The 23,067-nt window shown below is 40.0% G+C and overlaps 1 protein-coding gene across 13 annotated transcripts in view; it reads right to left on the bottom strand.

Annotated features, from left to right (window-relative positions):
• Window positions 1-23,067, bottom strand: part of LOC137997755 (uncharacterized) — a 121,205-nt gene that overhangs the window by 7,305 nt on the left and 90,833 nt on the right. For all 13 annotated transcript variants that reach the window (XM_068843984.1, XM_068843970.1, XM_068843973.1 and 10 more), the window contains 4 exons: window positions 19,401-22,417; window positions 5,821-6,718; window positions 5,249-5,506; window positions 779-3,186 (listed from right to left, as the gene is read on the bottom strand). In XM_068843984.1, coding sequence (XP_068700085.1) covers window positions 779-3,186; window positions 5,249-5,506; window positions 5,821-6,718; window positions 19,401-22,417 — 6,581 coding nt within the window. The remainder of the gene's footprint in view (window positions 1-778; window positions 3,187-5,248; window positions 5,507-5,820; window positions 6,719-19,400; window positions 22,418-23,067) is intronic.

Raw genomic sequence — 23,067 nt, 5'->3', positions numbered from 1 at the left:
TCAATTATAATGAAAAACATGAGCCATACACCTTATTCCACAACGGCCTCCATTTAAATGTTCTTTTGTTTTTATTCAAATTAGCCCTTGATGCCTCGTTCTTAAGCTTAAAATTCAAAAGAATATTTTATCTTGAACGAGGCAACAAGGGCCAATTTGTATCCGCATAAATCAGCGGCCATTTTGGAATAAGGTGTATAATTTGCTATTGTTTTGTGCACCAACATGGCCGTCTCATCACGTGATTGAAAACCATCTATACAAGACTACGGTACAGCTTGTAATTATCATTAACTATTATTATTATTATTATTATTATTATTATTATTATTATTATTAATATTATTATTAACTTGTACACATGTATAATTGTCATAATTGCACATTTGTACTTAATACAAGACTTTGGTAAAACTTGTGCATTAAACTAATACCTACACAAAATGCAATGGCCCCTTGTCTTTCGCAAAGAAAGAGCTTGGACAAAAACGGAGGTGATCCTTATTTGGACAATTACGAAATTGTCATTTACAGACAACTGAAAAATTCAGGTGGATTCCATGGGAATCGATCTCATGACCTCTGCAATGATGGTGCAATACTCTACCGAAAAGTCACAAGTGGGTATTGTTTATGTAAACCATGTCACTGTGATTTACTTTTTTTTTAAATTAGTTCGAGCTCCCGCTTGAACCAATTTTCAAAGCTCTTTCCCTCAAAGCCGCCTCAAAGGCCAATCCCTACAGCATGGAAAAAACAAAGAAAAGAAAAGACTCACCTCTTGTTCATGCTCGCAAAAAGAGCACTTGAGGTGCGTCGCATGGCATGCTTTGGCTTCTTCATTTTCACAGTTTCTTGAAGTATTGTGGCATCGATGACAAGGATAGAATTGTGTACAACAAGGGAACCGCACTCGACAATGTCGCTGGTAATGTTCGCAGAGCCATGGAGAACGCGCAGAAACTGCCTCCTGCTGCTGCGGCCATTGCTCGGCTTCCTGTATCTCTCTTTCCTCCCTCTGCCTCCTTTCTCTCTCTCGTCTTTCCCTAATCATTCGTTCCTTTCTTTCTATTTCTCGTTCAAACTGTTCCCGTTCTTCTCTTTCCCTAAGCACTCGTTCAACTAGCGCAGAGGCATCTGCCACACGTCGTTCTAAAGCTAGAAGGGAATCGTCGATTGGCTCAATATCGTTTGTTCCATTGTCTCTGTTCAACAAAGCTCCTCTGGAGTGGTCTTCATCGGCATTACGAGAACTTGGTGCAAGACTAGTCTCTGAATTACCATCACCACATGTGGTTGAGGAAACAACTGAATTCCTACTTGTGCTATTAACAAGGCTCCGTGTATGGTTACTTGCACTGACAACAAGAGACCGACTTGTTGTAGTTGAGACAACTGTGGTGGAAGAAACACTGGAAGACGAAATGGAGAATGGAGGAGGCAAACCACAATTGTCCACAATGACCGCACTTCCAGCGGAGGCGGAGGTACCTAGTACGTGATGCCTATTAACATTTGCAAGTGATTGGTGTCCAAGTGCTAAATCAGCATTGTGTAACCTTTCATTCACGGCCTGCTCATCCTTGAAAGCAGAATCACCGTCACTCATGACATGTCTTTGAGTGGTATACACTGATGGTAGCGGCCGAATTCCAGCAACACCACTACCCGTCAATGTGAAGTCTGAACTAGTTAATCCATAAGCAAAACCCGAACGGGTGATTTCTGAAACTGTGTTACTCTGCCAATGCGTGTGCGTGTTATGTTGGACGGAAGGAAAATACGACTCCCTGCTATAATCTTTTTTCCCTGTAACTCCATGATCAATATTCAGCAATTCACCAACATTATTTACACTATTGCTTGATGAGCCATTCCAACCCAAAGTGACATTACTTAGTCCTGTCTGATTACGCAAAGGTGCCGCTGCAGCATGTGCACTGTTTCCATACAAGCTTTCATTGTTAGAACTTCCACCGAGTAATCCTACTCTTTCAAAACCACCAATAGAGACATTTGAAAAAGCAATACCATCTGATCTCACATACGACTTATTCCCCACTGCCGCCGCCTGACAAGCTCCGAAATATGGCCTAACTCTGTAAGCTTCTGATGCATTTGTCTTTCCATCAACAAAAGAAGTTACCTGCGATGTATCATTACCGAGAAATGAAAAATCCCTGCCATTTGCATACAGACTTTCATGAACAGCTTTGTCTTGTGAATGTCGTACTAAGAAATCCCCAGCCAAGCCATCGGATACAGGGCTGGCGATTGGTGGGGGCGGGGGTGGTGATATAGCAACCTGTGGACGTTGTCTTTGAGAGATTTTGGGTCGAGCGCCCAAACGTTCCCAGTCAGTCGAAGAGGAACTGGATTCATCAGATTCATGCATTCTCAATGTTGTTTGACCATGAACATTGGAACTTTGCTGCAGCTGGAGGGGATTTGCATCATCAACATGTGAGCTAACTGGATCAGTCGAACGGCAGAAGGAAGAGCTATCTGAAGAATCGATCTGTGAATCATACTCACTGACAGACAATGAAAATGTTTTTGTGTCAGACGGTGTTGTTCCCGATGCCCCATAAAACGAATCAACAGACTGTCCTTTAATATTTTCAACCTCACTATTTCCCCCATCAGTTACATCATCTGTACAGTTCATTACCTGAGCTTGTCCTGGACCCTCCTCTTCCCTGCTGCCTGTATTGAGGTTACTCTCATTGGCGATTTCACCAGGTGCCGCAGCAGAATGAGAAGTTAAGACCACTTCTGGTGCTTTAGCTGACTTCTTGGAAGAGCCTTGTGAGCTGCTTCTCGAACAAACCGGGCTACCTTCAGCAGTGCGTAAAGCATTAACACATACGCTGCTAGCACCACTTGATGGGCCACTTTGTTCAGAAGAGACGGGGACACAAATTCCCTCTTTGTCATTGGTTCCGACACTTTCCATGGACAGAGGATCATTATCCTCAATGTTAATTGACACAGGATTCTCACTGTCAATATCAAAAGAAGCGGATGTAGACAAGTCGTAGACATGATCTGGTGTAAACTTCTGGCCATTGTCTTCACTTGTGTGTGCAAAACCCATTGTGGACGTGCAAGATTTCAGAGTTGTACATCTTTCTCCACCTTGGTCATCTCTGGATGGTAAGGAAGCTGATGATGTTCCAGCACTTTCTAAAATTTCACACATTATGGCAAAGTTAATGCATGTACCGTAGCTGTATCAGAGAGGAGAACAACGCATGTAAGTGGAACAAAACAGGATCAAAACAAGTATATGTACATCGACAGGGAGAAGTGATCCCCGCACTCCTCTTGACGATTTAAGCAACCACCTCTCGTAGAAACCTAAAAAACTGAGTAAATGGCTTCATTACTCAGCTGGTAGAGCACTGAACCAGCATCGCAGAGGTCATGGGTTCGAATCCCGTTGAAGCCAATTGATTAAGTGCAACGCGTCTTTCTGTGGCTACCCAACAAACTTTCGCATTTGACAACTACGCTTAAATACGTCAACTCAACAACTCATGGAACGGTGTTCAACTTACAATCGAGCGAACTTTGCAAGGAGGCGTGACCGTCAATCAAATTTGTTAGCTGGTCACCGTAAGGCGCGTCGCACTGTAAAAGGTCGAGATTAGTGCGAGGATCACTTCTCCCTTTCATCTATAACCCGCACTTAAAATATATACATGATAAATTTCTTTTCTATGTCCACTGCAACAGTGGCTGAGGGACAGCATGTAAAATACTGGAACATGTATGGAAAAGAAAACACAATCTGATCTTAACAATTTATTTAATAGCAATGGTCATGGTGGAGGGGATACAGTCTGTACTCCCATACAAGTAAACATAACTAATTTGAAAGCACTCTTAAAACTCATGCCACCCAGGACTCATCTTTTCACAAAGACAATTCTGTTTGTGTCCACAAGCCTTTCTCCCCAACAAGGCATGCGTGATCAATCCCCAAGAGCATCTGAGTGGAATACCAAGGACCATACATACTAAGATTCTTTCAAAGATACTAATTGCAAGGTTCCTCGATCATTCCACCTCTGCACCAGCTCGAAAATGTTAGAAGCAGAAATTTTAAACTTGTGTTGTGTTCTGCACAGAATATAAGGTTATTCCTCAGCCAGCACAGGGTTTCAAGACTAATTATCAAATTGGTGGCTCATCTTGAGACTTCTCTCTCTCTGTCGCTTTTGATGACTTTCCCACACTCAATCTATTCTTTAATGGAATAATCTGTGGATTTGTCCATTCTCGTCACCCCAGAACATCTTCTGCGATTCATTCTAGAGAATCTGAACAAGCACTATTGAAACTCCTGTTAAATCTGCTCTTTCATTGACGAAGCCTACATCAATAGATATTATGGAGTTTAAGAAACGATGATGTATACAGCAACAATGCCACAAAACAATGTCATTGGCTAAAAGTGGTAAAATAACCGTGCTGCACATGCGGAGGCCTGCATTCTAGCACAACGTCATACTTTGTGGTACTTTGCTTAACGACGATGCAAATTTTTGAAATTTGAGGTTTTGACAACAACGTGAGCATAGAGATGAAAACCTTTCATTCGCCACTTGGCACTAACTCTAAAACCGCTTGTACCAATTTACTTTAAGAATATGTCACCCATTGATCGACTTTCACATGCCCTTGAAAAATAAACGTAAAAACAGAATTTAAACAAAAATTCAAAACATTTAATTGGCTTATCGAACAAAAACAAACGAGTGCAAATTTTCATTGGCTCAGCAAACACGGATGCAAACAACGTCATCTCTCCATAAAACTTTCTGGAAAGCGAATGGCATTTCGCTTTGAGGTCATTTGATTGGGCAATCGAACTGTTTACTGCCCAAATTAGGAGTTTTCCTTGGTGGGAATTAGGAGAAGCTTTGTTTTAATCTTGCCAAACATTGGTCCGTGAAACAAATTGCAAACACTTTTTCAAGGTCATACAAAAGTCGTTCGATTGTGCGATGTGAACAAGATGGGATAATTGAGAAAGACTCAGTAGTGTAAAGGTGCACTTTGAGGTGATGTTTACATCAACGTTGCTGCCATAGATCTTAAATTCCCTATTCTCTTCTTTTTGAAATCCCATGACACATCTTGTTTATCCACCAAAATTTCAAATACGTAATCAAATACGCAAAGTAGAGAATTAATTTTGTCATGACAGAATCTATTTTGCCATGGGTCAGAGAATCCATACCACTGTTTTTACTCCCAAGAGGGGGTGATCCAAGTTTCTCGAGGAGGTCAAAGCGCTGGATCCCTTTAAGCAGCTCTCCAATGTCTCTGCAAGGGTGTTCACTGACTCTTTCCACTTCTTCTAACAGTTCAAAGCCCACCTTCATCTTGGCAAGCCTGTAACCATCGACTTTGTCCCTGGCCAGAATCTTCATCTGTTTGAATTCCTCACGGGATAATGAATTGGAAATCTCTATAAACCTTGCTTGAAAGTTAAAATCTGTCAAAATAATATTACAGAACAGAGGTAAATGTTAGCTTTGAAAACAAAAACAATAATGATCTTCCACAATCCCCATAGCAAATTTTGGAGTTACTTAGTAAGGGGTGTAGGTTCTTTAGCACGCTTAAGAATTTGGAATGTGTGTTACCCTTATGGGTGGAGGGATACCGTGACTCAGTGCTGTGAACCAATGAAGATCCACCAATTTTGACACTCATGCAATAAAACACAATAAAGAAAGAAAAATAAGTCATACGAATGATTTAGGACCTGAAAGGTCAAACTGCAGTATGAAAATACCGTTCACATACCTGGCTTGTCTTGGAGAGAAGCTGTTCCACAAAGAAGTCTTCCATTGGCACTTAAACATTTGGATGATGTACTGCCCCCACAACATCTATTCTCGTCACCAGTAAATGATCTGGGTGCTGAAAGAAGTTTGCCACTACGTTTCTCTCTGTCTTCAAGAAACAGATATCTTCCAAGGTCGGCTTTGAGTTGCTGTTTTTCTGCCTCAGTCTGCCTTAGCTTTTCCTGCAATTTGTTTATTTGTTCTTGTAATTCAAAGCAATTATTCTGAAAGGTTGCAGACTCCTCGTCCTTGCTTAATAAGAAACAATCAATTCCACTATTTCTGGAACCTCTCACTCCAATACCTTCTGCAGCTGACAATTCCATTTCCTCCAAGGAATTTTGACATTGTGGATGGCAGTTTGCTCCAATCTGCACATCAGGACATTCTTTAGACTCTCCAAAAGGCTCTTCACAGGTCACACCGTCTATTGAATCACAGTTATCTGGGGTTTCCTCCTCACTTAATTGAGATTTTAGCTGACACATTTCTGCATATCGGTGCGTTTCCTCGGTGTCTGATTTATTTTGCACTTTGGCTAGGCAGCGATCAGCCAAATCTACATCTGACCACTCAAAAGGCTCCCCTTCAAATTTTTCATGAAGACTAATGCACCCACTTGGGGATGACGATGGAGACGGTAATGAAACGCGGGAACAAAATGATTCTGGGCTTACTGGTACTGAGTTCCAAGAAGATGCCGAAAGAAAATCTGCTGACAGAAAGGGGCGCTCCTCAACGCCACTATCAGGAACGACACTATTTAAAGCCTCACGCTCGGGTGTGACATTTCTGTCACTTAAAAGGTACTCCAACAGGCGTAAATAAACATCTGCATGGCTTCCAGAACAAACTTCCTGTTTAACATGCAGACAAAAATAACATTTTTAATGATGATTGCAAGAACAAAAAGCCATATATCATTATAACATACTGCAAATTATACGTTGATGTATAATAATCAAGACACTTCATTTCATGGACTTTTCCCAGTTATGGTAACAAATCCAAATCACACGAATGCATTAACCAACATGTCACTGACTCAGTCATCAAGAATCTTTCAAGTTCCTCTCATGCATCAGCATTGTGTTGGTAGCACTCTTTTTACCTTGAAGAATTTTGAAGAGATGTGCTACACATCCCACCAAGGGTCTTTACCATATTTAAAACACTGTATCTGTTTTCGGACAGTGACCAACGTGTTGGTCGTGTGTCAGCTGACACATTTTACTGGTCAGATGACACATGAGTTGAATGTTGATGTGTTGACCAACACATTGGTGGGACACATTCGTCGAGGAAGGCATGTATGGCTTGGTAAAAGACGGCAGTGCAGCCCCGTGATTGGGGCATTTGCCCAGAGATTCGAAGATCCCAAGGTTAATAAGACCAGTTCCCTATTGGGATTCATAACAGTTTTTTTGGGTTTTTTTTTTTTTGGTTTTTGTTTCTGTTCTGTTGTCATTTTGTTGATTAAACCAGAAAAGCCCCTCAGGGGACAAGTCAACTAAGCATGGACATGTTTATTTGTATATATAACCCTTTTCTCTTTCACTATTCCCAACAATTTTCGGTAGAAATTATTTCTTGGACCTGAAAGGAAGATGTGATTAAGTGATACATAGTTAACTTTTAAAAAGCAATAATTATTAAGAATAAAGTGAAATAATTTTCATCCTCAATTCACTATACTAAATTTAAGGATAATACTATTTAAGAGACAAAAATTTGAATCACAGGTCAAGCAGTCAAGTAAAGGCACTCCAGTCTTCCCTATCCTAGAAAGAAGGGATCATGCTCACTCTTAATGGTACTTGTCGGACAAAAGGGGCCCAATACTTGATTGATTCCTTGTAAGAGCTAAAATGGCTTAGATAAGTACAGTATGGAGAGAAAAAAGTCCACTCTTGTATTCGTCTAGAATGGGCATCCTATCAATGGATCTCTACATAAGTCTGCATTTAACACCCAGGCTACAGTCCACATTCCGTATTTTTGTCCTGGCCTGGCTAACAGCTGTGCAGGTCATTGAGCAAACCTTGACTTTCACACACATCCAGGATACAAGGAAATTTACTTGGACACTACTACCGGGCAACTTGTGAAAAAGTTAAACAATGCACACAGAACCGAGATGACTTAAGGTCACAACAAAATTCATCTATGAATAAGTACAGTAAGTGTGAATTGTTTAGGGTAATAATAATTCATCCACTAATACATCAGTCAATTAAAGAGGGAGCATTGAACCAGACAAATTATCTTATGCAGTTGGTTTGTACAGTTAAACTGCTATGAATACATGTAGTTTAGCTGGAGGGATCAAACATCGGTTATAATTCATACACAGACAAAAAATAAAGAGACAGATTATCTGACACTAGAACATATTTGACCATCCTTGGTTCACTTCAATGTGCAGTCAGCAAACAAGGCAGCTGCCACATTCCTAGCTATGCTAAGTATGTGTTATGCTTGCTGTAGTTAATTTTTTTTTCCAACTTAACTGTCTATAACACTTGTATCTATGACAGAGTGAAGTTATGTTTGGTCTTCCAGTCAAAAGTGAACAGTCTTCCTCTTGGTACTGTAGCCAAACCATCTTCACTACCTTTCCATTAATTAGCCACCATGGATTCCATGTTAATATGTCCAAGAACTCAAGCCCAAAAGCTATTTACAAATAGTCCTCTGCTGTTACTAGGGTAATATTGGCTCCTGGTACTACTAGCTGTCTGTAGTGCAGAATATGCACTTTTTTGGATAACTGAAAAATTAATGCATACAATGGCTTTGCTGGAATTATGATTCCTAACATCTCATTGTTGCATGGCTGCCTTTTCACTTAGCAAATTCTAAAGATGCGTGAATGTGTCCAAGCTGTAGGAAACCAAGCTACTCCTGTTACTCTATTCTTAGCAGTACAGGCCAACCACAAGCAATCCCTATTACTGTTGTGTGACCCTGCAGACCTTGAACCTCTTCTCACCTCAGTGAGCACTCCCAAAAAGTCTGCCTTTGACACTCATCAATGTCAGTCCAGCTTACTCTTCTTTGAAATTGTAACTTATTAAACACTTGCAAAGATGTGTAGTCTTAAATGAGAAATGTTGCCAACTTCAACACTAGATCTAGTTCAATCTTCTGTCCCTTCCCTGGTGTTCAGTTGTACAGGTTCAGTCAGGTATGAGTGACCAAAAAAATTGACAAGTTCAAAACCATGGTCAGATCAGAGCATTCTCCTGCCCTGCTCACAGGGTACATTAACTTCACCAAGGTGTGCATCCCATGTTTTTCCACCACTGCACCAGAAATAACTTGGAAGACAACAGGGCTCTTTTAGGGAGGATCCAACTCAAGGCAGTCAAAAACACTGTTCCTTCAAAAGTGGCCACATCCAAGCACTGCCTGTCAAGGTGGGAGGGATTGCCCAAAAAGGAAATGAGAAATCAGGTTCAGTCAGGCATGAGTGACCAAAAAAATTGACAAGTTCAAAACCAGGATCAGATCAAAGCATTCGCCTGCCCTGCTCACAGAGTACACTAAACTTCACCAAGGTGTGCATCCCATGTTTTTCCACCATCACACCAGAAATAACTTGGAAGACAACAGGGCCCTTTTTGGGAGGATCCTACACAAGGCAGTCAAAAATGATGTTCCTTCAAAAATGGCCACATCCAAGCACTGCCTGTCAAGGTGGGAGGGATTGCCCAAAACGGAAATGAGTACTGGGGATAAATATTCCTGTTTCGAAAGGAATTAACAAAAATTAATGATTAAGGGTACCTCACAACAAAACCCTACAAGATCTCGGAGATACACTGAGCACCTAGTACTGGAAACACCAAAGCACTGCACTAAGGGGTTTCCTTATTCATTTATGATAAGGTCAAGGAAGAAGTTTGAAAAAATATTTTCAGGGCATTTCCACTTGAAATAATTGTGTACTTCCCGCTTCCCTCCGAACCACAATAATAATGTGAAGAACCATGGAGATACAGTGTTTTCCTAGTCTGGAGTCTGTAAAGAACTCGTCAAAAACATCCAAGTCGGCTGGCCAGGCTGGCATATCTACAGACTGATTACAGTACAACCTGTACTAGCTTTCCAACACTGGGATAACATCTTCAATGAGCCTGACTTAGTTGATGCCCTACTTTTGGACCTTACTGAAACATCTGATAAAGTATGTAAACTCTCAGTCAGTAAAACATAAACATGAAGGCCAAGCTTGGATTTATAAATTTCCTCAGAACCAGACCTAATTGTAGAATGTAGTTGGGTAGGGCATTCACTCTTACACTACCCCTTTCACCTCAGGAATACCACAAAGCTCTCTTTTGGGATCTACCCTCTTCTCAATTTTCATCAATGACTTGCTGAAGAAACAATTTTGCAGCCATGTCTATTTGCTGATGATAAAGTTGTACATTGAGCTATTAAATCCCACAAAATTTCCAAACATTTCATGAAGTCTCGCAAAACCTAACTAAATGGGCATCTGATTGAAAAAGTGGGAGGCGCGGTGGCCTCATGGTTAGTGCGCTCAACTCCGGATCGAGTGGTCTGGGTTCAGGTCCTGGCAGGGGACATTGTGTTGTGTTCTTGGGCAAGACACTTTACTCTCACGGTGCCTCTCTCCACCCAGGTGTATAAATGGGTACCGGCGTAATGCTGGGGGTAACCCTGCGATGGACTAGCATCCCATCCAGGGGGGAGTATAAAAATACTCCCAGTCGCTTCATGCTACTGAAAGCGGAGATAAGCCTTCTGATGAGCCTTCTGGCTCGTAAGCAGAGACTTTACCTTTACCTATTTGCTGATGATAAAGTTGTACATTGAGCTATTAAATCCCCACAAAATTCCCAAACATTTCATGAAGTCTCGCAAAACCTAACTAAATTTGCATCTGATTGAAATAAGGACTTCAGTGAATCAATGCTGTGTTATGAGTATGTGCAAACCATATGAATTTGTTTACTCTACAAACTCTCAACAATTGTCCAAGGTCCCCGCATGCAATTATCTTGTTACTAGGAGCATGTTAACTCTACAGGGGGTGGGTGGGTGGTGCACATCAATCTAACACTCCCACTATGGCTAACAAGAATGGCTTGATTCGAAGGTCACTGAAGGTGAAAGCTTGTGGGATGGACATTGAAGAGAGAGGATATACGACACTTCTTTGAACATCACTTGAGTATGCAACATCCTCAACGAATCCTTCAAATGAGAGAGATGTCAAATGACTGAAGCAAATTTAAACAAATACAGTTCAATTTGTCTGTAGACTAGTGATTATAAACTTCAGACAAGTGCATATGGTAATGTGATGTCACTTGGTAGGAACTGCTTTGCTTATTATGCAGGCCTTTTCTACACCATGATCTTGTTATTTTTAAAAATGTTTCTCTTGTTTACTTGCACACCCTAGAAAATGGTATGGACACTAAAGGACATCAACTGCATTACCAGCAACTCCAATCCAGTTTAATAGCCTTTATTTCTTTTTTCCAAAACAAGTACTCTGCTACTCACCACACCAAAAAGTAGAGTCTGCAAAAAATAGATCTGCCAAGGTGCCTGGCTGACAAAGCATGCTTTAACATCACTGACCTGACTCACCCAGTATTAGCACAAACTAGATTAAAAGGGGTACTTATTCTAAGTTCTTTAATTCTTAACTAGTTAGTTGAATTGAGCAAAACCTTTAATGGGCTGACCTCTTTTTCGTAAACATGGTGATTTGAATCTGATAATTTTTTACAGAAATGAAAAGAGCACCTCAGAAAATGCTCCAATGCCAATGTTAAAGCCTATAATCTTTCAAGTGATGTTATTGGTGAAAGAAATTATTTGTATGGAAAAAGGATGCTTTGCCTTCAAGTTACAGGTTCAATGATTTTCATACCAGTCTGCATTATTCAGTTTAAACTGCGTTAAAATGTTTCCCTTGAGACTAAAAAAGTCAGAAATTTTCCATCCTTGCTTATTTTTTACCCCTTTCAGTTAATTCCAAATCTGGAGGAAAGGAAAGGAAAGGAACTTTATTTAAGTGTCTAGTAGATTTAGCGCTGGAGCACTAATTGGGGACACTGTAAAGTGAAATTAACAATTAACACAAACAAGTCAAATGTTGGTTTTTGAGGAGAGGGGAAACTGGAGTACCCGGAGAAAACCTCCTGGTGCAAAGTAGAGAACCAACAAACTCAACCCACATATGACGCCAAGTCGAGGAATCGAGCCCCGGCCACATTAGTGGGAGGCAAGTACTCTCACCACTGCGAAAACAATAAGATTGTTTTGCATTTCAAAGGTTTGTTTCTCTCAGGGGACAGAACAACCATCGTTAAATTGTCCTCCAGATTGGGAATTACTGAAAGGGGTCTATTAATGCTTTTATTAAACAAATTAATTAGGAAAGACTTTTTAAAGCATATTATCTACCGATAAGTTTTCACATTACTTAAGCTGTTTAATTGTACAGTTTTGTATTTGATTCAATAGTTAATTATTTAACATGGCATATTAGCTGTCCATTGGACTCTAGAACTGCAACAGGTTCAAAACATTATTGGTCCACTCAAGAACCTTTCAAAAATCTCACCTTTTTGCAGCATGTGGCAATTTATGATGGAAAATTCCACCAGGGGGGTAAAACCTTATCTCTTCTAAACCAAGCATGGAATGTTTGAGTTTTCAAGTGGTCATAACATCTTGACCTTAAGTGGCATTTCTCTGAAAATTTGCATCCTGGCTAAGTGAAACATGGCCTTTTACTCCTTGGAATTTATAAAGTTGCAGCTTCAAGTTAACCATGTACTGGTCACTAGACCAGTTTGCTGCAAACAACCTATTTCAAAGAGTTTCATGAATGCAATCTTTGTGAAAGCGATGGTGACTTTTCAGTCTGGTTAATGGATCAAGAGATTTCTTCGTTAATGATGATACCACTGAGTGCAACTGGACATGAGTAAAACCTATGAGCTTCCCACTACTAGTTTAAACGCTCAACTAACGAGCCGTAGGAGACTAAGGGACATGGTCATTTACCCTTTCAGTCTCAATAGTGCCACTTATAGATTTTACTCTGTCTAACGCCCGACACTTTTACTCGTCAATGGCACGAATAATTAATCTACACCACTCTTAAAGTCTGTTATTGACAGTAGACTGACATATGTCAAGTACAAGGCCACACTTCAGAGCGTTCTTATGGGTGTCCTTAAACTGCAGCTTGCGTCAACCCATTGACAGAGACCCATGCACCAATTCACAAAAGAGGAGTTCTTCTGAGGTCTTACAGGTCATTCGTATGGTAAACATGGCAGAGCCAGAGCAGATGACTTCTCACTAACTTCAGTTCTTTGTCTTCATCACCCACACACCAACACCTCTTCATTGCTTACAATTTGGTCCCATTTGATGCTCAGAATAAAATGAAGATGACGTTGCTGTATGTAGTTTGACTTCATGTTGGAAAAGAGTTCACGCTTCACTACAATAGACACTGATAATATGCAGTGACTTTAATCTCAACCATTAGATCATGTGAATCAAATACATTGTACTCTTTTTCACAATCAACCGAACGCACATTACATTAATAGTTTGGCAATACAGAAGACTACAAGTATTGACAGGAGAACTCTTAACAGGAAAGAACTCCCTCATGGAATGGTTACCTAACGTAACAATAAATAACACTTAAACAGCTAATAAAATCAGTCATTAAAGTAGTAAGAAAAATAAATTAAGAGAATGTAACTAATAACTAATATCCTTCTGGTGTAGGTAGGATTCCTTAAATTCAGAGTTCCATGATTTCGCTACTCTAAAGAAATAAGAAATTTTAAAAATATTAGTTCTTGCATATGTAATTTTCAACTGGTAATTAGAATGTCTGAGTTTATATTTAGAACTGTCAGCTGTCACAAGACAGATCCAAATCATATACGCCCAACAAGCACTTAAAAAAGAAAAACTAAGACTAGTCCAAATAAAGTCTCTCTGAGACTAAAGAAAAAAGATTCAGTTTCTGAACTCTCTCTCCATAAGGCCTGTCCTTTATGATCAGTTTTGTAGCTCTTTGCTGAACTCTTTCAATTGTGTCAATCAAAAACTGTTGATGAGTAGACCAGACCTGGCACGAATAAGACTTTTATAGTTCCTCCTTGAGGATATAAAATGATCTCTACTAGTCTCTACTAGTCTTTATCAATCCCCAGAGGGGTGAATTTATCATTAATTAATTAATCCTTTTCTGGGGACAAATTTGTTTACAGTTGTCCAAAAAAGACCTTCCCAGTTAATTGCCCCAGCAGGGCCAAAACCCAAGGAAGCAACCTAAAAGTCGATCCCCGAGTAAAAAGGGTAAATGTATAAATTGGTTGATCTTGTGGGGGGAATCAATCTCGATTTTCTCAACTGGGCATGCAAGGTGGTATCGGTATTGTTTAAACAACGCGCAAGCGACTGAGGTGTTTTAGGAGTCACGAAGTAGAACCTTGCACGGAGAACCAAAGTGCTGTTTGGGTTAGCAATTGAAACATCAAACATTGAAGCAGATCTGATGCAAATCGACTTACCTGGCCCAGAAATTGATTTTGTCCGGACACAAATCAGAAACAAAGGCAAGCCACGATTTGTCAGATGCAAATCGGAAACAGGGGGAACATAATCAGCATATAATTTAAACATATCTCAACTGCCTTTCATACTATCTTAGGCTGGGGCAGATGTAGTGAAGACTATTACTAGTTAGGTTCACATTTACACCAATGTCAAGCATAGCAGATGCCCATGCTAGGGTTTGTAAAGTTTTCTTGAGCTCCTCCAAGTTAGCTTTTTTAAATTAAGACATACTTCGGTCTTTTATGGATTGAGGTATTGTTAAGTAAGAAGTAACCCTTTCATGATCAGATTCCATTAATCCTTCACTAAATGATATACTGTGAACACAGTGGTGAGTACCAGACCCAATAGAATTCCTAGAAGCATGAGGATTCACTTGTGTAAGGAATGCATCGTTAAAAATTCAAAAGAATTGAGATAGACTTGATCTGAGGACAGCGGTAGTTGATTAATCTAATAAAAGTCCGGAAGGTTGAAATTGCCAAGAAAAAAATTTTCTGCATTAGATTTGCTAATCCATGAAAGTGAATCTCCTAGAATACCCCCAAAAAGATATTTGAAGCCCTGGTCATTGGTCAACTTGCACCATAACAATTCACAACTGGGTTCAAGATCTGATCTACTAACAACCATTACATTGTTTTCAAAAGCAAGACCCCAGCTCCTCTTCATTCAAGGCGGTCTCTTCTGTAAATCGCAAAATCAGATGGGACCACTTCGTGGTCCAAAACACTGGGATCAAACGAGGTCTCTGTATCAGCAAGTACATCAAATTGTGTTCTGCAAATCCTATGGCATGAAAGTCTTGAAACTTGCTTTCAAGTGATCTAGCATTTGCCAGGAAGCATTTAAGGCCTTTGTGAGAGTTAACGTTTACATTCGTTTCCATATCAACATGGCACCTTTGCTCAACATTGTAATAGGTGTTAGAAAAAACAAAGTAATTGATGTGCAGGGCGGAAAGATCCAATTGAAGCATTCCACTTGCTGGAACTTACATTCTTTAGGCAAGGCATTTCTACACTTTGCGTGCCACCACAGCATACAGCTCGATGTTTTTTTTGCAATCGTCTTACTGCACACATGCAGAAGATTGCTCAGGACAAGGGTTAACACAAATGTCACCACTAAGAACAAGACATCTCAGGTTGAAGGAGCAGTCAGAGTTGGCGTCATACCAGACTTTACAAGAAAAGTACCTGGTAATCATTGCAACAAGCAGCGATCACAAAATGACGAACCAGTCTCCGGTAGCAAAGATGGTGAAAACTTGTTAAAGCTGGGTGGGTATATATTGTCGGTTTTGTTGTTTCTCAGGTTGGACCAACCGCTAGCAGAGAGGAAATATGGTGAGAAGGCGATAATACCTAACTGAGCGCCATGGCTGCCGCTGCATGACCCATCCACAGTTGCTGGCTTCCAAGGTATTTTAGCTAGCTTAACACCATCTATGAAAAACATTGCTATATTGCCACTGTACATGGTCTCTGTTTTCATTTCATTAATGTGTAAACCCATGTTCTCTGCAAAATTGTTATAGGATGTCAAAAGCAGCTGCAAGGCCTCTGGAGTGTCATTACATGTAAATACTACAGATGAATTCTGTGGGGACTTCAGTCTTTGCTTGAGGCTTTGAAGATCAAAGAGATCACCATCATAGCGGAATGTGATCTGTACACTGCATGTGTTCTAATTTTCCTGAAAGCCAGCCACAGTAGGACTGGCAAAGAGCATTGCTGCAAGCTTGAAGTCCTGTTTGACACCACTAATATTGAAAAGACTGAGGTAATTCACTGTCCAAAGTGAGTCTGGTGTTTGCATCTGTCTATACTGTAGTTTCTTGATGATTCTAATGAACTTTAGAGAAGAACCTAAGTTGCCAAGGCAACTCTGACCGTATGTACAGTGTACTTTCAAATTCAGTAATTAATAAGATGAGTTTGAGCTGGCCTGAAATTCTGAACAGATCAAACATCACAATGAACTTACATCGCTGAGGTTCTTGCCATTATTTTTTAAGATTTTAAAACGGCAATATCTGTAATACCTTAGCAAAACCAAATCTTTTACAGTGCGCTGGGAAAACCGTGAACACCTGAAATATGTCTAGAATGTTATTTCTGTCCAATCACGCATCCGAAATCCACTCACTAAACTGCAGAGTGTTTACTGTTGTTGTGCAGGAAGAAATGTGTCGGCTTTAGATTTTCCGGGTAATTGATTTAATTTGAGCTAATGCTGGTCATTTAATCTACGAGACTATTCATAAAGAGCCTTTTCACCGATCAATGGCACGTACTCCAAGGTAACTGTTGCTATCAGCATGTGGCCCCTGTTTCATAATGGTTATTCAGTTTGCGGTTTTGGCATGTGAAGTCTTTAAGATTGGCTTAAAAGGCATTCCTGACATATTTTATGCGTTCACAGCTTTCCCGGTCACACTGTAAGATGGTGCATTCTTTTTGTTAAAAACTATGCAATCAATCCCATTGCTGAACTGATATGGGCCCAGCTGTTCAAAAGGCAATTAACACTAATCCATGATTTAATACCAACCGAGCTTTGCCCTTCAAAAATGAATAATGTTATTTTATGCTGGAGGACAAAAATGAAGTCTAACTCAAAACTGATGGCTAGAAATCTCATGGAAACTTTTTCAATTGGCAAATAAATTAACAGGAAAGTTTCCAGTAACCTTAGGATTAGCTAAATCAGGCTTTGAAGGACTGATACATGGTCAACGAATGAAATGATACATGAAAGGAATCAATTATATTGAACTGCAGATGTGAAATCAAGTGAAGCTATAATCTTCGCAGTTATGAACACAATTTTAGCAATTGTGTAGAGAAGCCTGAAAAAATTCAGGACTTCAACGGAGTTTGAACCCGTGACCTCGCGATACCAGTGCGACGCTCTAACCAACTGAGCTATGAAGCCACTGACGTCACACGCTTCTCTATGCAATTGTTAAAATTGAGTTCATAACTGTGAGGTTCATAGCTTCACTTGATACATGGTCCTTAGGCTGACACATCTGTGGTGTCAGAAAATGAGTGCATCACTTGCCTGTGAATCATATGTTGGTTGAAGTGTTCACCAACACATTGTGTTTGGATTTGCCTTAGTCTTACCCCATACTACAGGGTAACTAGCCCCTGAATCATTTATTTCATGAATCATCATCATGAATCCTTATTGCCCCCATGGGGGCATAGGGCCGCCAATCATTTATTTGGCAAGCCACTTTGTTTTTCCCTGAAATCCCCACTTAAAACCACTGCTTGTGTCATGCCCTTAAAAAGTCAATTAAGGGCATGGGTTAAAACCTAAATTGAAATAAAGTGTACAACTTTTTTTTAAAAAGCAAGTTTTCGAATTCACCTGTAGTCCACATTTTTCAATGTTTGGCTAATTCTCTTCCCACAAACTGTGAAAATATTTTTCTGGGCAAATCATTATTCTTGAATGACTGATTGTGCCAAGACATCAATTTGGTACAAAGCAATAAGTGGCTCAAACCACAAGTTGTTAACGGCCAATTTCGGGTCCATATACCACCATGTGGCCCCTTCATGGACTCGGTCCATGGCCTACCCCTGTGGACCACCCTCCATTTTGTAGAGTTACATGCAGAAAAATCTTCAAACAAAAGAGAAAAGTGAACTTTGCACTTACATGGAAAACCATCCTCACGGGCACGTAATTTTACAAAAGTGCTTGAACCTATACTGTACATCGTTTTAAAGCTTACAGAACCAAGAATGAAGTGGAAATGCTTTTAACTGGCGAAATTGAATACATGTATATGATGTACTGCCATCAATAAATGCAAAATGAAGCGATTTTTATAAATGCAGCACACTCTCGTCGCATTAAGTATGACAAAGTAAACAATGACTGCATAACACTTAGCACATGTTTGCCTTCAAAAGCGTGTCTGGGAATTGTTAGATCAGCTTTTAAAAAAAAGGTTATTATAATTCAAAGTTCAGTGACATACATTTCTTGGATTGACTTAGCGTTAGGAATTACATGTATATCTTCAAAACAAAAAACAAATAAGCTAAAGCCCAAAACCCTTTTAAAGGCAAACATCTGCTACGTGTTATGCAGTCATTGTTTACTTTGTAAGGCCAAAATCCAACACAAATTTGCACATTTATAAAAATTGCTTCGTTTTGCATTTACTGATCACAGTACATTATTTTATATTCAATTTCACCAGTTAAAAACATTTCCATGTCATTTATGGTTCCTTAAGCTTTAAAATGATGTATAGGTTTAAGCACTTTTGTAAAGTTACACGCCCATAAGGATGGTTTTCCACAATGCACCCGCAAACCTGTTCCGTCACCTTAAGCAACTGACTCTTATAGACAACAATACCACCTATTAGGTGGCTCCAAAGGGATTCGTCCATCACCCGCACTTCAAATATACAATCATTTTACTCATAGAGTCCTTCACCAGAACAAAAGCGCCCAACAAATTGACCTTAATTCTACTTCATAGCTCAGTTGGTAGCACATTGCACCAGCATCGCAGAGGTCATGGATTTGAATCCCATTGGAGCCACCTGAATTATCAGCCTGTGTCTATCAGAGACTCTTTGCTTAACTTTTCCAGGTAAGTGTGAGGATCACTTTTCTCTTCCGTCTAAAGATTTTTCCGCTTGTAATGCTACAAAGTGAGAAGTGGTACACATTGGCAGTCCATGCATCGGGTCCACAAAGCGGTCCATGGACCTGGGGTCCATGTTTTGTAAGTGTCCCAAATTTCAGGCCAAAAGGTAAGTGGAATATGCCTAAAAAATTGTTTGCATACACTATAGCTATCTGCAAAGAAGAAAACAACACAAGAAAATGCTGTAAAAGGTGGAAAACAATAAAAACATTTTACCTGATTCTGAAGTGTGCTGACATGGCACTCTTTATCACAGTCAGATTTCAGGACCTGTGCATTTGCACAACCAAGGGATGTTTTGTTTGAAGAGAATGGTTTCTGATTACTTGATTCACTGGAGCTGCCCTCACAATGAAAAAATGAGGAGCCCTTACTAGTCACTGTATCTAAAACACGTTTAGCACTGAAGTCTAACTCTTTTTCTGTGAAACAGTCACTTGCGCAAGCGTTGGAGATCACTCCTTCTCCTTGAGGACTAGTGACAGATGATTCAGTCTTGACTGCACTACTGCAATTAATATTTGAAGATTCCCTGATGCCAACGGTACTGTGACCTTCACAAGACCACTGTACAAAAGGATTAAAACTGATCCCGACAGTTGCATTCAGAGACAACATCACATTTTCTACAGCAGATTGCACAGAGAAACAGAAACCATTTGACTTTGACTCATTCACATGACGGCACTTGACTTTCAATACTGGTAACTCCTTGTCCACAAAAACACAAAAGTTAGAATACCTGCTATGCCGAGAAGTGAAAAAAGCAAAATTCATGTATGGCGAATGACCATCAGTAACCTCGACAGCTTTTACATCATTTAGCAATGGTTCTTTATTTGAGTTTAACACCAAGTAATCAAATGCTAGTTCAGCAGTGCGCTTGTTGGAAAATTCACAAGAGAGGTAAGAGACACGAACAGCAGGCTCAGGTGATGAATCTCCTAAAGCCCATGAAGTCAAGTAATCAAAATCTGTACATTCGTTCTGCGGTTCATCCAACTTTAACTCCACTAAAAGAGGAAGACGGTCAATTTGACTACACAGAGACAATGTTCCGAGTGGAAGTTCAAGATAGAAGTCATCCGTCTCTTCATAACACTTCCTGAATTTGGGTTGCAATAAGAGTGTGCTGACACTTTCCCGGATCAGAAAGTCCAAGTTCCTTAACTCTTTCATCTCTTGAATTTTACGAAAGGTCCTCCAAAACAGAATGCAGGATGAATTCTTGGAGCGGGATATTACTACCTCGTCATCATTTAAGGATTGTGAATTCACCTCTGGTTCTGAGAAAATCAAAAAGTAGACACTTGGCCCTGCAAGGCAAGATATGCGACTGACAAAATAACAGTGCCCTGCGAAGTCATTTATCCCATGTTCTTCAGTGTCACTCTCCTCTGCAAAACTCACAAGGGCATCAAGATACTGCTGCCTGCCTTTTCCCTTTTTCATGGCAACAAGATTGACAAGGGATAACATCTTGACACTCTGACAGAGAGGCCGTTCTTTAAAATAATAACCAGTATTAAATTCAGTGAGCAACTTGTCAACTTCATGCATAACATCATGATGCAACCAGTAATTGCAGGATTCATCAGGAGGAGGGTCATTCAGTGCATCAACAAAATACTTTTCAGCTTCTTCTTTGTTTCCTAAGCATAACTGAAAGAGACCAGTCATTTCTTGGCATAGGTTGATGACAGGATGGTCAAGTTGAAGCCCAAGACTGTAGTAAATTTCAACAGCCTTATTTACTTCATCAATAGCTGCACCTTTTTCAACTTTCTGCAGAATCAATCCAGCTTGGACATGTGCACTACCCATTTTGGGGGAGATTTCGCCAAAACTATGAATAAGCATTTCCAATGCTTTTTGAACTGCATTTAGAATCTCTCTGGTATGCTCAAAATTTCTCTCTTCGATTTGCAATTGTGCAAGCTTAAGGGTAATGTGAGCAACTTCAAAGTGCTCACTGTTCAGATTTTTAAAAAAAGACAAAGCTTCAGTAAGGTTTGTGGAGGCATCAACCAAGTTGTTGTTCAGGAAGGCACAAGAACCCAACAACTTCTTGCATTGTGCAACTACATGGTTTCTCCCAAAGTGCTTCATCAAAATTGCAACAGCTTGCTTTAGGTCATTTTCAGCATCACTCGTCATTCCACAACCATGTTTAAAACGGCCAACTTGAAAGAGCATCAACCCATACAAGAGATGCTCTCTTCCACCCATCGAAAGGAAGGCAGCTTCCAGCTTTCCAAATAACTTCAAAGCTTCCTCATGAAGACCATTCCTGTGGTTAACTCTTGCAGCTGCGAAAACTGTTCTTACAAGGTCTGCATTCAATGACTGTGCATCTGGCGTCTCTAGAAAAATAAGCAAGTAAGAGCTACAATCCTTAAGCTCTTGTTCTTCAATTTTCTCACCAGTTTGCTCTCTGAGCTCGATTTCCATCAACCATTTTCTAATGCCAATTCTTGAGGCTTTCCTCGCACCAAAGTCATACTTTCCACCAATCCTGAGAATATGGCAAAACTTTTCAAAGTTTCCACACTCAATCAAAAGATCAGCAGCTCTTCTCAAAACCTTCATAGGCAGGTCAATGTCTTTTGTTGATCTCATTGTGATGTCATGACACAAATCGGCTGCATCATTGCAAAACTCACATGCCTTCTCATATTCTCCAAGGATCATGTACAGAGCTGCTAAGTTCAATGTGACAATAGCATTTTTCAGATGGTCCTCCTCTTGCTGGAACCATTTTTTGGCTTTGGCAAAGCACTGCTCACTTCTTTTATACATTGCTTTTAAACTCAACATCACTCCAAGATCATTCATCACAATACTAGCATCAGGAAAATCATAGTTTTCAAGTACAATAGTTTGCACTTTTCCTAAGCATTCTCTGTTTCCTTGTTTAAAGGCTAAAGTACCAAGGGCATAAAGGAAATTTGTGGCGCTGAAACTCTCATCATCATATTCACCAAACAAAAGATTGAAATCCAGTAGGGTGTCATCCAGATGTCTTAAAACCTCCTGTTTGCAATAATGTAGAATGAGAATAAGGTCATTTCCCTTTTCTTTGGTACCATCAGCTGAATGACAAGATCCTGCGTCAATATCAAGGCAATTGCTTGCTCCTTCTGGCCATTTACCTATCTGCGATGGTGGGAAAAGAAGCTGCAACCTTTTCAACAGAGTGGATACATCCGGGTTGACTGGACCACTAAATTTACCTGCAAGAATGAAATAGTGCATACCAGGTCACAAAAATTACAACAATAAAGTGACAAGGTTTCCTGAAGTCAGGAACATGCTGTTTCGTAGGACTCCTTGTACTTGAGTCGAAGTGATTTCTTTTCGCAAAGTGCATAAATTTTTTCACAAATCTTCCTTCCAACAACGGCAAGCTCGTGGTTCCTGAAAATCTTGTCTGCTTAACTTGAAATCCAGAGACTTTGGATAAATGTGGAATAGCTTGCATTTCTGTAGGAATTAAAGCAATGCTGAGTGCCACATTGTTATACCGGGAGACAGAGTAATGAGAAAGACCTCTCCCGGTATAACAAAGTAACACTCTACATTACTTTCCTACAGAAATGCAGGCTATTCCACATTTATCCAAAGTTTCTCGATTTCAAGTTAAGCAGACAAGATTTTCAGGAAACACTAGCTCGCCGCTGTTTCAAGGAAGATTTGTTAAATTACGAACTTAATTCTACTATAGCGAGTAAATCTGCCTTGAATGATACTACATCAGTCTGCAATAAAGAGGATGAGCCAACAAGCTCATTTCAAAGAGTGTGGTTAAACAAATTCAAGTGGCTAGAGTGGTATTCAGATACTGCGCATGCCCAGTTGCATTCATCTTCACCCGAAGTCAATG

The sequence above is a fragment of the Montipora foliosa genome, chromosome 3 (genome assembly GCF_036669935.1).
Source record: "Montipora foliosa isolate CH-2021 chromosome 3, ASM3666993v2, whole genome shotgun sequence".
Classification (NCBI taxonomy): domain Eukaryota; kingdom Metazoa; phylum Cnidaria; class Anthozoa; order Scleractinia; family Acroporidae; genus Montipora; species Montipora foliosa.
This window is presented reverse-complemented; position numbering and strand designations above follow the sequence as displayed.